The 15,607-nt window shown below is 45.6% G+C and overlaps 1 protein-coding gene across 1 annotated transcript in view; it reads left to right on the top strand.

Annotated features, from left to right (window-relative positions):
• The first annotated feature begins 234 nt into the window (after window positions 1-234).
• The window catches only part of PSTPIP1 (proline-serine-threonine phosphatase interacting protein 1), a 48,941-nt gene continuing 33,568 nt past the window's right edge, over window positions 235-15,607 (top strand). Inside the window, exon 1 of the mRNA XM_058811385.1 lies at window positions 235-505. Within this exon, the coding sequence (XP_058667368.1) occupies window positions 473-505 (33 nt within the window). The 5' untranslated portion in view covers window positions 235-472. The remainder of the gene's footprint in view (window positions 506-15,607) is intronic.

The raw sequence follows: 15,607 nt of genomic DNA, 5'->3' as shown, positions 1-15,607 counted from the left end.
GCTGGTTTCTTCTGCACTGTAATTGTCCTCTCTCTTCCTGCAGCTGATCAAATCATATTGCTGAACTTAGTGCCTTTTTTTTTCCCCTCTATTTTTTTCCTGTCCGCTCACACACACCCATGGCAAGGAGCAGCCTGACACCATTTGACATCTCCTTGCTTCCTCATTTCAATATTAACTGTTTACCAGAAGAGAAACAGGTTTGGGGTGCGGGTGCTGAGCCTGTCTGTGTGTGTGAGCCACAGCTCTTTTGGCCTCTGTCCCTCACAGCCACAGGTCATTTCTCTGAGCTGCCTGGGACAGCCCCATGCTATTGGCACCAGCCTGGCCTCAGGAGGGACAGGTCTGTGGATGTGCTGCACACTCTGCTTGGGCTGGGCTGCAGTGACAAGGCTCAGAGCTCTGCCTGCTGCCACTCTCACCCCACAAAGGACTTGCTGGAGGATTCCTACCCCTCCACAGAGCAATAATAATGACCCAGCTGCAGTTTAAAGATGCTTTTTGGGTAAGTCAGCATTTACTATGTGTTTCCTATATTCAATGTATCTGTATTTTTAAATTTTTAAAAAATCCAACTTGGTTCTATATATAGTTTAAAACTAATTTAATGCTGTTCTATGTTCTCAATTTAGTTTAGTAAAAGTCCAAACTTGTCTCCAAGCAAAAACATGGTGTTTAGTGGTGTGTTTGATCCTGGGCAGAAGGATGCAGTGTAAAGACTATATCCAGTCCCCATAAAACCACTGACATTCCCAGTTCCTGTGCTAGGGCCAGAAGCCTCTTTTGAAAGGGACATGGATTTGTCTGTGTCCCAGTGCTAAAAACCTGCTTGCCGTGAGTGTCCTTAGCTCTACAAGTGGCTCCCAGGTGAACTGTTGTTAATTATAGGCTGAGTTCCCTCCTGTTTGGTGAAGAGCAGAGCCAGCAGCTGTGAGCACAATGCTCCTGCTCAGCTCCCTGCAGACTCCCACCAGCATTCCCAGGCATGCAGAGCCCAGGAGCTGTGAGGCAGCACAGGTCAGAAAGGACCAGCAGTGACACTCCACAGCTCAGCCCAAACCCTCACAGCTAAAACCAGCAAATACTGAAACAAGGAGATCTGCTTCATACCAGTTATTTAACTTTCGTTTGAGAATCCTTTTGGTCTCCTGTTTGCAAGCTCTTTCCCTGCAGTTACAAGGTAAAAGGACTTTAGTAATTTCTCTGTGATAATCTGAGTTTCTCTTGCAATTGGAGAATGAAAGTTCAAAATCAAAATTCTATCATTGCACAAGTTGAGTAAACAGGATGTTATGTGGTTGCCCCTTTTCTGGGCAATCAGTTATCCAGCATCAAGGACTGACTCAAAGAAAGACATTAAGCTACATGAATTCTTTCTGCCATTGCCTGGCTGTTCTTTCTGTTTGTGCTCTCTTCTCTCCACCCACACTTCAGGGTAAACCCTCTCTTGGTAGAAAACAGAAGGGCAGAGGCAAAAACACATTTCAGTGAACTCCCATCTTCTGGGCACTTCCAGGAAGCCCTCCCCACCCCCACTGCAAGGCTAGATTTAAACAGTTAAAAAGAATAAAAATACAATGAGGAAATACGAAAGTCGCTGTTGATGTTGGGACTAACTGTGCATGACCACACCTATGTGAGATTCTCCTCATTTCTGCACCCTCTGACTGCACAGGGTGGGACAGCTGGGGGCCAGGGCTGCCCTGGGAGCTCCAGCTCTTGCATTGCTGAGCTTCCCAGGAAAACAATCCACCTGACTTTTAGAGCTGGGACTTTTGCTGTAGTTACTTTTCAATGCCGTGGTCTTCAGGGAGAATCAATTAAGCTATGGCCGTAGTGTGAGGGTGATTAATGCCAGCTGACAATCTGGCCAGGCTGGTTCTTCATGGCTCTTCTTCCCTAAACTTCTGCCCTGTGCTTAGTCACATTACCATGACTCAAATCCTTGCTTAGCTTTGAAGCTAACACCTTATTTAAAGGAAAGCATCTTTGGATTTCGTATTTTTTGGCTGGAAATGTACTGCTCAGCTTGATTAGGAGGGCAAAAATCTATCAGCTTGCAGGATAGAAGCTATAGCTATCCAGTGAGTCTTTAAAAGTGAAAACTTACAGGATATTGCACAACACAGCACAAGCATGCAGCATGCCCCCCAGATCACAAGATCAGCAAATATTTCTGCATTCATAAGGTTCTGTTGTGAGAGGAAAATGTATTCATGTGGTTTGCTTCAGCGAGCAATGATCTCCTGTATTTGGTCTGTACAGTGGACAGAAGCTCTCTGATGGACACCCAGAAGGTTTTTGGCCCTGGTGGGCGCCTGAGCACAGAGCCCTGAGCTCTGATCGCTGCACCCTCCCTGTGCCTCACCCTGCCGAGCTGTCCCTGAGCCACTGCCCCCTGCTCCACCAGCAGGGAACTTTTGGGTAAGCAGGGAGTTCCTCAGGACCTGCCTCAATGTCAAATATGGAAAGAAACCCTAAAAGCAGGAGATCTTCCCCAGCTAGCAGAGAATCCCTCCCCAAAGTTCACCCTGTTCACAGAACTGTCTTCCAGGAAAATGCAACTTTTTCCTCATTAAATTTTATCCTCTCTTTTCCAACTAAGTGTAGCAGTGATAGTCCTATACTAAAACTTCCACACTTAGTTCATTTTTATTTTCTTTGTAGCATGGCCCGAGCAAAAAACCTGTGTATTTTTAAATTACACTTTTTATTTCTATATACTCCACACTGTAATGGTTTAAGGGACAGTTGCTCAAAGTCTGCACTAAAATGTGCTTCTTAGCAGAAGTTTTCTATCCTCTGATATTATTTTTTGGAAAATGTTAATGAGATGGAAATTCAGATGGGGTTTGATAGCCAGTGCAGGGCAGTTGCTGATGGATTTATATTCTGCTGGGCTGCTGTACAAGCCTGGCAGATGTTACCTGTCTTCTCTAGCATTACATGAGACAGGTGAGGAAATTCCCATGCAAAAGGGGAGTGTGTGTGTGGCACCAGCATGTTCCATGTTAATGGGGTTATGTTAGCAGGCAGAGCAACAGTAATTTTGTTTGTTACAAAAACCACTATCCCAGAAAATCTTTCCCCCTCAGTCACAGAGTGGCCTTCTGAGTCTCATTCTCTGGTCTCACACTCATTGTTGCTTTTCCTTTGCAATTTCTGTCATTGCCTTTTCCTTCTCCCTCCAACCTGCTGCTCAAACCTGCAGCTGCAGCCCCTGAAATGCACCCAATTCTGGCCAAGAGATAGGAAGGTACTGGCACCACTTCCTGCTTTGCCATACCCACCTGGGAACAGGGAATGAGGGAAACTTCCAGAGGAGCTGGTTGGTTTTGGGGCAGGCTCCAAAGTGCCCAGAGTTGAGTGGGAGCAAATCTGTTCCTTCATACAACTTTGAATCAAACTCAAGCAGCCCAGTCAATTCTGAAAATGTGTCATGGGCTCCTAAGGTACTTAGGATTTAAAAATAAGTGCTTGAAGTGTGAAATGCTTGCTCCTTCTCAGCTGTGGGATGAGCTTGGGGCTTGTGAATTCTCACAGCTCACACATAAAAGTGTGGGGGAGATGCAGGCCAGCAAACATGAAGCAGGCCTTGAACATGAGCTGGGGGGATTTGCTGCCCTGCTGTGGGCTGCTCCTTTCATATCCCTGCCTGTGGAGCTGTGGCTGTGGTCAGACACTGCAGTGGGAGCCATGGGAGTGCTCCAGGAGCAGGGACCCTTACAAAGATGCTCAGTGTCTCTGGCTTTGACTTCAGGCCATGTTCAACCTCAGATTCAGTGTGAAGCTGACTTCCTAGATGAGCCTCTCAACTCCCACTGTAGCTTTTTCACACAATGGTCTGTTATATATGCAAAAAAGATGTAATTAGCTTCACAAATAATTTAGCTTCTGATGAGACTCTTAACTGTGGAACGAGAGGTCTTTGGTGATAAAAGTCACAGTAAAGCTATTTCCTAAACTTATTAGGCAACATGCTGAAGAAATACAGCATCAATTGTTTTACTCAATATGGGAAGTGTTTTTATAGCAGGAGCTGCCCTGCTTTCCTGTAGAGGCTGAGCTTTGCAGGGCCCATTGTTTGCAGCAGGTATGTGAGGAGGAAGTGATACTGGGCAGGTTTGTTGGGAGGAACTGGAGCTGGGGAGGCTCCACCAGCCCAGCACCCTGAGGCTGAGCTTGGGCAGGCAGGGATGAGGCTGGCAAGCCTTCCAGCCTGGCACCCCTGCTTTGCAAGAGGGTCCCACCCAGTTTGATTTGAATGGCATGGCACCAGTTGCATCTGACCCTACTGACACAAGGCAGGTTAAGATAAATCAGCTCCCGGCACAACAGCACACAGGTGGGATCTGCTGTCAGCATGTCCTGCACTCCCTGAGCTCCAGAGGCACAGGCATGGCCCTGCACTCCCTGAGCTCCAGAGGCACAGGCATGGCCCTGCACTCCCTGAGCTCCAGAGGCACAGGCATGGCCCTGCACTCCCTGCGCTCCAGAAGTGTGGTCACAGTGCTGGTCACATCCAGGCCAACTCATTGCTGCAGGATGTGTGGAAACGGGGAATAAAGGGGGAACCAGCTTGGAAAAGTTGGTCTGGTTGCCCAGCTGATGTCTGTGTTTGTTGTAAAGTCGACTTCATCTCCACAGAAGAGGCTGCTCTACTCTTTTTTTTACATGCAAGTTCTTCCTCCATTTCCCCAGCTGCTCAGGGACATTGGCTCCCTGAGGCAATGAGAACCCGTGGAGGGTGGAGGGGGAGCAATCACAACAGTCATTGAAACCAGAAGAAATTACAAGCAGAAAACCTGAGCAGTCATTGTGGCTATGGAAACACTGGTGCTTCACAAGTCACTTCTGAGCAGCACAACAGCTAAAATGAAGCTCAAATGAACTAACGCTAGATGAATGGACTAACAGAGAGTTCATTTTGGGTCAATGACTGAAATAATTAGACAGTTAAGTACACTTTATTATAATTTTCTGATGACCAAGTTACAACTGAGAGGTTTGAATATTAAAATTGGTTGATTGATGAATTAAGTCACTGTGACAACTTCATTAATATTTTTACACAGCTGTATCTGGTTTGTTTTGATCCATTCTGCTCTGCAAAAGTTGGTTGATTTTACTTAGGCTCAGGGAAGGGGAGGATTCTTATTTCTGCCAATTTTAAGTGTGCCATGAGTCTGTATTTTAAATATGGAATAGGTGAGTCATGGACTCTGCCCGCATGTACACAGCTACATCTAACCACCACCACTTAAAGAGTGTTTGTCACACCTACCTTGAAATGGAGCCTCACTCAGAGATCAGAGGGTATCCTGTGGCCTGTTAGAGCAGCCCACTGAGTGCATTTTCTGAGGCAGAGTCACAGAGTGGCCAAGGCTGAAAGGGGCCTCTGGGCATCTCCAGCCTCACCTCACCCAGCACAGGGCCAGTCACAGCAGAGCTCTGAGCATCTCCACAGGTGGAGACTCCACAGCTTCTCTGGGCAAACTGACACTGTGTCTCACCACCTCCTGTTATCTTATATATCAAGAGATCTATTATCATTATAGTATTATAGTGCAAGGATTCCATATCACCAGAGTTTCATACCTCCTCAATGTCCCCACAGGCAGCTCCTCTAAGCAGTGACTGTTCATGGTCCTTGCAGCAGCCATCTGACTGCAGATCCCACCAATCCACTCTTTTATACCACTGCTCTTATTGGCTACAGGTGTGGCCTGTTAACATCAGGCCTGCTCCTAATCTTTAGTAATTGGTCCAGCTGCAATTTGTTGGGGGATAAGATTACATTCTATACCACCTTCATTTACCCATGCTGTATCCCCCTACAACCTCTCAGCAAAAACCTTCCTGTGCTTAAACAGGACTTCTTGAATTTCCACAGGTGCTCGTTTCCTCTTCCCCTGTCACTGAGTGCCCCTGCACTGGCTCCATCTCCCCTGCTGCCTCCCACAGGAATTTAAACACAGTGAGCCCCTTTCTGCATGCTGAGCAGTGCCACCCCTCAGCCTCTCCTCCCGCCACAGCTTCTCCAGGGTGAATCTCAGAGTGTCCCTAGGAATCTCATTTCAACAGGACTGGGTGATTCACAGCCTGTCCCTTTCCTCTGTCTGGGCTGACACTCCTGCCACTCCTGCAGAGCTGCCTCTCTTTCTTCACTGACTGCAGACACTGAACTTGGGCTGCTTCCTAGGCACAAGGGAACACTTGGAATTTCAATCCAGTAGCACTCATTGCATACTTGTATGGAAGGCAAGTCAGGCTGCTTGGTTATATTTCAGCTCCTTTAGCTCAAGAAGACCTTTATCTGATTTCATTTTCCAGTGGGAATTTAGCACAGAAAACACTGGTTTCATCTCCAGTTTAATCTAGGTTTTGTAATAAAACTTTTCTCAGCAGCCAGAGTTCAATATTGTACAAAGCTTGCTGTGTTGTTCAGTAGGAGTTTGGGGATTTGGGGCTGAGATGAGGTGAGGGCTAGGGGAACAGCTCTGCATGGAGATCACTCAACCTTGCTCAGGGTGTCAAGGTGAAGAAAAAAGCCCACATTGAAAATACACATCTGGATCCCAATAGCTTTTCAGTTCCCCAGAGAATTATTCCCTCACTGTACATAGAGTTTAGTACTTCTTTAAAGTGGTGGGAAAATGTCACTGAACAAGACTGAGGAACTGAAAAGTTCCATAGCTCCTCATGCAACTTTATCTTTGCTTGAAATGAAAGGTAACAGTCTTGGAATTAAGTGAAAATGTACCAGCTCAGGCTAGCTTAGAGATACCAACTCCTGTGGTTCCATTCAGAGCAAATGAATAAATAAACACAAGCTTTTTTTCCTTTAATGTATGAGCTTTTCAAATCCAGAAGCTATTTTGTGCTGCTCTCAATTTGTCCAGGCCTAATGCATTCCTAATATGAAAGAAAAATAAAAATAAAGGGTGGGGACAAAGACAAAAAAGGAAAATAGGTGGTCAGCAGCTCTGAGGTGTGAGTCTCATCACTTGATGCTCCTTGCAGTAGGTGCTGTAATTACTGAAGGGTTATGAACAAACCAGGACTGACAAAGAGCCCCAGGAGCACCAGGAGAAGGAAAGGAGGGCCCTGCCATTGCAAGAGCCTGGATGAACATTTGGTTAGGATGTGGGTTTCTGATAGAATCTTTTTTTGGGGGAAACACAGCTTTACTGGAAGTAGGGGTGCTGTTTTGGAAGATGAAGCTGGGCTTTGATGAAAAACTTCTCACCTGGTAAAGGCTTTCTCTGGAGATGGAGAATGAAGGTGCATTTGCTAAGCAGAGAGGAGGAGGAGGAGGAGGAGAAGAGTCTCCTAAAGCCCTGTGGTTCTGGTAGCTCTGCAGGGGAAGGCACTCTGGAACAAGAACTGGAGCTTTCCCTGCCCACAGCCACTGCCTGCAGCCTGGAGTCCTCGTGCCACCAGGTTCAGCCCCACATAAAGCAGCTGGAGAAAGAGATTCAAATGCAATCCCCGTTCCCTGTACAGGCAGCACATGGGAGGTGGTGTGGAGCTGTGGCAGGGGTGTCTCAATCAGACACTAATGGAGTGTAAGAATGTTGCATCATGTTGAGTAATAGGATATGTTGAAAATTGTCATTTAGGTGGCAAAGATCTCTTGTGAAATGGAATTGGTAACATGTAGATATTGAAATAATCTTTACTAAGAAGTGAAGTCAATCTTTGATTCATTCCCCTTCTATAGCAAGACTCTGGGAATATTTCTTGAAGTTTTACCCTTCCCCATGTGCCAGGTGACCAGTAACAAAGGGAGCATAGGTTCAGCAGTGACTTTTATGAAGTGCCTTTTTCAGAATTGACAGGAAACAATTCTAAGCATTTTAAGACAAGGAGGAGGAAGACAAATAGATTTTTTAAATAAATTAATGTACTAACTAAGCAGGTCTGGTTCCAGTGGCTCTGTAAGACCTGGTGGACAGTTATCTGTGTGCTTGAGCAAGTCAGGGCTGTTTCAGTTTCACTCACCGTGGTCTGGGACTGAGCTCACAGTGCTTGTAGAAGGTGAGGAGACCTCTTATAACAGAGAAGGAAACTGGAAGTGGATGAACCAAAGAGGAATAGAAACAAAAGTAATCTCAGACCATTATTTTGTGTAAAACAGAAGTATCCTCTACTTGTAAGATTCTATTTCTCCTCATTTTTCTTCCAGTTTCTCTTGTGAAGGTAATGTTGCTCAGTAGGAGACTGGAGGAACATCTGATCTTACCATTGACAGGTTTATCTGTCATGTTTCAGAAGGACCATGGCAACAGTGCTGTGCCTTCTGAAAGACAGATGCAAATCCTCGCTTGGGCCTCTCTGTTGGCTCCCAAGGAGAAGCCACTTTAATTTATGGATTTAGCTGCTGTCTGAAGTCATATGGAGAAAATACAAAGGGATGCTGCCACCTCAAACCTGTGTCATGTAACCACATCAAGCTCCCATTAAAAACTGGTGAGGGATTCTGCTGCCTCCTGTCCCATTTCTTATTATCCCCATCACAGAGGTGTTCCAGAAGTTTGTTCTATATGGATTTCCTGAATGGATGCCTAGTTTTCTGTCATGGTTTTTCTTGTGATGCATATCTGTCTGCTGGCTCCTTTCTCCTTCTGCTAGCACAGGAGCACTGGGGCTCTGAACTGCACTCAGAACAATGTTTAATCAAATTATTAAGAAGACAACATAAAACAGAGGTAATAAGCACAAGCAGAGTCCTTTTAGTAGACTGGAATTGAGACTTTCCAAGGCTGTTCCCTGTGTGCCATGAGTCTGCCAGCCAGCAAACCACCTGCAAAAGTGAGGCAGGCTCTTGTGCAGCCATCACTTTGGATCTGTGCAATCGGGGGGGTGGGGCATTAAAACATGAAGAGAGCCAAACAATATGCTGTGACTGTAAGAATGCCTAATACATAACACATGAGCAGTCCAGGATGCCAGGGAGGAGGGTGAGTAGAGTATTTGCAGGACAGCCCTGATCAAGGAGGGAATGATATCAGAAGGCTAATTAATTACTTTATTATACTATATTATTCTATTCTATATTACACTATATTAGATTACATCTAAATTGAATCTGCCAAGCACTCAAGTCTGCACACAACTGCCCAGAATCTCATGACCAACAGTCCACACACACACACCCACACACACACACCCACACACACACACACCCACACACACACATTTGGCCCTGGAAGGCCAAGGAAACAAAACCCCATCACCTTGGGTAAACAATCACCATATTGCATTCTACTTTGGCACAAACACAGGCACAGCAAATGATAAGAATTGTTTTTCCTTTCTCTGAGGTTCAGAGAATGTGAAACCCAGAAATACTCTTGGGAAGAATTGTGCCTTGCTTTTCCCTGTGAAGAGAAATGTGGCTACAGGCAAGGGCTCAGGAAGCTGAGGAGCAAATTCCTATGTCAGCAGAACTTGAAATCGACCATTTCCTTCTCAGAGAAAACCCACAGGGTCAAGAGCAAAAGACCACTGGGGAGTTACTGTTCTGCTCAGTGTCACTTGCACTGCTCCTGTGTAGTTTGTGGATCTCAATTTCAGTTTTACCTCTGACCATCCTGGCTGCTGCAGGGTGGAAGTCTGGTGAGAATCTCCCTGCAGGAGGAGTGGCAGAGGCAGCCCAGCAGCCCAGCAATTGGAATGCTGCAGAGGCAGTGGTTTTCCCTTTAATTTTTGAAGGTCCCATTCAAGGTTCACCTCTCTGCTATTTTCTGACAATAAATACCATTTGCTGCCCATGAAAGGTACGGCATGTCAGATTTAGGTAACAGACTGCAGCAAAACTGCAAACTAAGCTCAAGCTGTGGAAAATGCCCAAGTCAACTTGTGGAATTATCACCGAAATGCCCCTGCCTACATCCTGAGCAAACATTTATGTTTCTGATACACAAAGAGTGAATTTACAAGAAGTGACAGAAATCTTGTACAGCCAGCTTCAACCCACCTACTCTTCCTTGCTTTTTCTGCTTATGTGGGGGAAAAAAAATTAATACTTTAAAAAAATAGATTTTTTTAAGCTCATATAAATTCTGCAGTCAGTCTTGGAAAGCGCAAGCACCCATCACATTCCCATCCATTCCAACTGATTTCAGCCAGTAGGAAGAAGGAACTCTTACACAGTACAGTATGAGCAAATGCTTTTAAACCCACTAAGCAGTTGATTATGACATGGCCATGTGTGAAAAAGGCCTCATATCACACCAGCACTGGTCAGGGGAGAAGGTTTTGGTCAGAGGTTTCCGATGTGACCCCGCTCTGTTCTGGGCATGGTGACCTTCCCCCACGAGTGAGCTCAGCTCAGAGTGGGGATGCTGAGCTGCCCTTTCAGCTGCTGGGTCCAGGCAGAGGAGGGCCAGGCTGCAAAGCTGGGGTTGGTTTTGCAAAGGGCTCTTTGAGTGCCCCTGTGGTGCAGCAGAGCTGGGAGGCAGACCTGGAAGAGGAACAGGAACAGGAAGCAGCAGCAAAGCAGCTCGTATCACAGCAGGGCACACCGAGATAAGAGCTGCACTGGGGACTGCAGCACACACACAGCACTGTGCTCACTGCTGTCCTGTTCATTCCAGGTGAGCACGTGCACAAAGGCAGCAGGAAACTTCCCAAAACACTTTGTATCAGGAGCATATTTCTAAAAACACTAGGAAATTTTAAAGTATACCAGGGGAAAACCACCAAACATAAAACAAGTGATTGAATTACAGTGAAAGGCCATGCCATGACAGGAAATACCCAGCCCAAGGTACTTGGAGATTCTAAGTCATGTTTAGGTCTGTTTGCTGCTGCTCTACACGTACAGAACCCTTGGCAGAGCTTGACAAGGAGACTGGCAGATCAAGGGAACAAGATTTGAAACACTCAGGGTCAGTACCCAGTGGTATGATGCAAGAATACAATTAATTGATTTAACTCAGTCAGAACAACTTACTTTCAGTCCAGGACTGAGATATCATGTGTGATACCACTGTAGATAGAAAGGATTTCTTTCTGACAGTTGAAAAAGATATTGTCAAAATGATGCTTGTTCAAAACTTCACTGTGCCCTGTTCTCTCTAAACTTCCTCCTCACACCAGTAGTTATTTCCTTTTTAAACTCTGGAAAAGTGGATCTGAAGTTTTTATTTTACTAAAACTGTTACAACTAAAGAAGATACGAATGCAAAACCATTTTGATTTAGAGAAAAATTCCAAACATACCCATAAAAGATTCAGTTATTTTTCTCTTTGAAAATTCTGTACTAATAGTTTATTTGGATCAGGTAGCAGCATTTAGCACTTTCAGTCCACAACCATGTGAGAACACTTCTGATACAAGCTTTGGAAAAATATCATTAGGAACCAAGAAGAGGAATGAACTTTAATAACTAAATACTTTGAAACGTAGGAGAAAGTGGAGGGGGTTTAAAAGACTTTTTTTTTTAATATTAGCAGATAATACATTTCAAATAATTCCTAAATGAGGGCAGATTAGGCTGAAGGAAGCCCTGAGAGCTCTGCTGTGGCTGTCATTGCTCGTGCCAGCCCCCCAGAGAGGCAGAGCAGGTACTGGGGGTGGATTCTGCTCTGTTTAGCACCACAACAGCTCAGCACTGTCCTGCTGGGTACTGAGCAATGCACCCAGTGTCTGCTGTGGAGATTTTCCTATTCCAGCCCTTCCTGCCCATCAGGGGGGTGCCACTGCCCAGCTGTACCCTGGGGTTACTGTCCCTCACCTCCTGGTTCCCTACAGGAAGCAGCTGAGCAGGTGCTGCAGCTGGAGGTGCTGGGATGAGCCCTTTCCTGCTGAGAGGCAGAGCTCCCAGCGCCCTGCAGCAAGCCCAGGTGGAGCCTGGCACTCCCCAGACAGGACACACAGCCTCAGCAGCTCAGGCTGCCCTGGGGAGATGCTGAGGTGCTGCCAAGCTGGCTCATCCTGCAGGAGCAGGGAGAGCTCTGAGCTGGGCTGTGTAAAACACCTCTGAACAAAGCCCTGGGTGGGCAAGGCAGGTGCCAGCATGGTTAGGAATGCTCCAAGGAGAGCAGCCATAACAGAAAAGCCCAGAGTTGCCTCACCATGGCCACAATGGCCTGATGAGCTCATGTCACTGTGACCATCACCAGCTGGACGTGCAGGGTGTGCCATGAGTGCTTTGTGCATGGGTTTGGTTGGTTTTGCTTCAGACCATCACCAGCTGGACATGCAGGGTGTGCCATGAGTACTTTGTACCTGAGTTTGGATCATTTTGCTTCAGTTCAGTCCATTGGAAAAGCTACTGAGAGCTGCTTCAGTAATGAGCACAGCATTTTAGGCTTTCCTCCTTGATATTATTACAATAGGAGCCTTTTCACTTCAAAATGTAAACTCTTGTACTTCAAAAAGCCTTGCATGCAGTTCCCTCTGAGCACCCAGCAGCACGAGGCTCAAAGGAATGTTCTGGAATAAGGCTGATCCTTAGGGAGTAAAAGACACAAGATTACTCAGCTTGGTGCCACCAGAAGAAGCAATTCTGTCACCCCCCAGCAATCCTGGTGCTTCCTACCCTCTGGGCAGGGAACTGACACTGCCAGCCTTCCCTTGCAGCAAAATCCTCAGAGCCTCTCCTTGATGGCTGCAGGAACCAGCTCAGAAAATAATCTCTGCCACAGTTAACTCCCAGCATTTGCCTGGGTGGTTACCCATGGAAAAACCTCTACCAGGAGGGACAGGGCACAGTCCCAAGGCACAGATCTCACAGAAAATGCTGATGGGAGGGAGCAGCATTGTTCATCCTCAGAAGGAAAAAGAAGTGGAAAGAAGAATGGGTATCCCAGTGTGCTCACTGTCATCAACTCTGCTTGCAGGCTTCCATGCCTCCTTTCAAGTGTTCTGGGAAAAACTGTTCTGCTTAAACTACAGCACAGGAGTTGTAATTTACAGGGGTTTATAGGGTATTTTATAGGGTTTCCGTCCTATAATCCTCTCCACATTTCTTTTGTCTCTGAAGGAACAGTGCTGCTCGTTGCACTGGAGGGAAGCAACTTCTATCACTGGGCAGAGGGGAGGAAAGGCTGCCCCTCCTTTACTGGGGATTTCCAGGAAGAAAACAAGAAGAAAATCCCCAGACAGAGAGCAGAGCACACATGCAGAGTTAGGGGGTGAATTTCAGGACAACACAACTCTGCTCACAACACTGAAATCCCTCTCAAGCACTTTCTTGTTGGTAATTATAGGCCTGTTGGACAACAAGGAATAACTAATCTTTTTTAGCAACAAGGATTAAATCCTCTTTCACAGCCACACACGCTTTGACTAAGCAGAATCCCTTTATTGGCCATGAGAGAAATTACTGGTGGTGAGTCAAATCACTCTCTTCCAACCAACTAGATTTTAGTATAAGCAAATGAGGTTTTACACATTTAATGCCTATATTTACTATCTAATTAAAGCATTTTTCTAATTTCTAAAAAATACAAAATAGTTCTTTGAGTATTCATTAGTTCTTAGAATCATAACAAAATCCTTTCTGAGAAGTACCAAGCACTGCCTGACTAGTGCAGCTTAACAGCTTTTGCAAAACCACTCAATGAGAGTGCTAATTATAACACAAAATGGTAAATGGAAAATAGAATAGAGGCGAGACAGCTTAGCAAGGCTAGACAGTTGTTTAATGAGATCCAATCTTGCTGTCTGATTGTCTTGACAAAGAAAATGTGGGGTCAGTTATGGTGCTGCACAGGAAATCCTTAAGACACTAGATAAAAACAAAACAGGACTGAACAGACAGAGCAGGGGAAGAACTCTAAAATGGGCAAAGAGACTGATCTGGGGGAGGTGCTGGATCCTGCCATAAGACCTGAAGAATGGGCTGGAAATAGCTGTGCTTGAAACAAAGAGGTAGAATGAAATATTGTACAGGAGGTATCTGATAACCTTCAAGCGTGGGGTAACAGAACACAGATAAAAATCAAAGTTTCAAAGTACAAAATGGGAGTAAGAGATCAGTAGTGAAAAAATCCAATATACTCTGAGACCTTGTTGAATAAAATACCAGGAGAGGGGAGAATTGCAGGTATATCTGTAGATCATAGCTCATTTAAGTGCCACTGCTATGATTTGATAGTGAAAGAAGGCAAATACAATCCTCTGATGGATCAAAAGTGTTTCTTTGAGAGCTGACATTAATGCCATGGTTCAAAGCATCACTTGGTCTTTACTGGAGTGGTAAAGCATCATCCTTGTCCAACAGGGATTTATTCAGCCTTGAACAGGTGCTATAACAACACATGGGAATCAATGATGACAAAGCAGAATGTCAGGAAAGGGCAGAGGAGGTTTGTTTGGATGCAAGGAGAGGCTGAGAGAGGCTGCAGTTGTACAACACGTGAAAAAATAGAGCTGTTGAAATGAAAGGGAAACATTTGTGCAAGTAAGCTGAGGCCTGAGTGACTCATGGCTCCCTTGTGGTTGGAAATTAAGAAGCAGTGCTGCAGGGTGAGTGACCAGAGCTGCTCACATTTGTGTCACCCTGGCTGTGGTGTTTCCTGTCCCTCTGCAGGTGACACGAGCTGCTCAGGGCACAGCCAGAGCTGCTCCCTTTGAGTCCTGCTCTTCATTTCTGACCCTGCTGCTTCTGAAACAGGGCCTCCACATTCTTTGGGAACACAGAGGAGGACAAGAAAGCAAATTTTGAGATGGATGGCCCCCAAAATGAAGATAGATTAAATGAGTGTCTGTAGTAGGAGTTCTCCTTAGGAGCCAAATCTCTCTGCAAGGGCCAGCAAAGCCCAGAGGAGCCTGGCAGGCAGTGATGCTTCCAGGGGCCTGGGGAAATTCCCAGTGGACTCAGCCCATCAGGCTGCCCCAGCACACTGCTGTGCATGGTTTTGGGTTGATAACAAGTTAGGGTTGTATTCTGTGTTTAGGCAATTTAATAAACATTCTCTCAGACATAAAGAATTTGTCATCCTTTCAGTGTAACTGTGCCAGTTTAAAAGAGGTGGGGAAAGGCACCAGTTGAGTTTTGGCATTTACTGAACAAAGAGAGATATTGAACAGAAAGGCAGAGTAACTTCACAGTGAGCTTATCACTGCCTTTGTTGCCTGTGGCAGTGGCTGACTGCTGTGGTGACACCAACCCACAGGATATTGTCACTTACCTCATGGGCAGCATTTCTGGGACAAGAAAGCTGTGTACACAGCTATGAGATATAGCTGATTGCATCTGAAAATGTACAATTAAAATGCTGGGGGTGTGAGCTGGTTGTGGAGCATCTGATCAGAGTTTCTGCCAGGCAGAGGGAGCCATTTATAGTAATTTTTTTACAGCAGTGATGCCTTCTGCTATTGGAATGTCCTCAAAAAAAAGAGAGAGGGGGGAAGTGCTAAGTCCATTGCCAGGGTATTATCAAGAACCTTTCCTACTTTTCTCTCTGAATGGCAAAACTTGATGCTTCTCATTTATTTCACAGCAAGATCCCTTCCTGTGATGTGTGTGTAAATTGCCCTTGGAAACATTAGGAAAACTAATGTTTTGGGCTTGAGATCCTGTTTCTTCAGGGGTGATGGCTTTAACAATGGACTGTAGCACTGGAAATGTTACTACAGCCTGTAGGTTTA

This window comes from Ammospiza caudacuta, chromosome 10 (assembly GCF_027887145.1).
Source record: "Ammospiza caudacuta isolate bAmmCau1 chromosome 10, bAmmCau1.pri, whole genome shotgun sequence".
NCBI classification, from domain to species: domain Eukaryota; kingdom Metazoa; phylum Chordata; class Aves; order Passeriformes; family Passerellidae; genus Ammospiza; species Ammospiza caudacuta.
The sequence above is the reverse complement of the archived record's forward strand: the minus strand, read 5'-3'. Positions and strand labels throughout refer to the sequence as shown.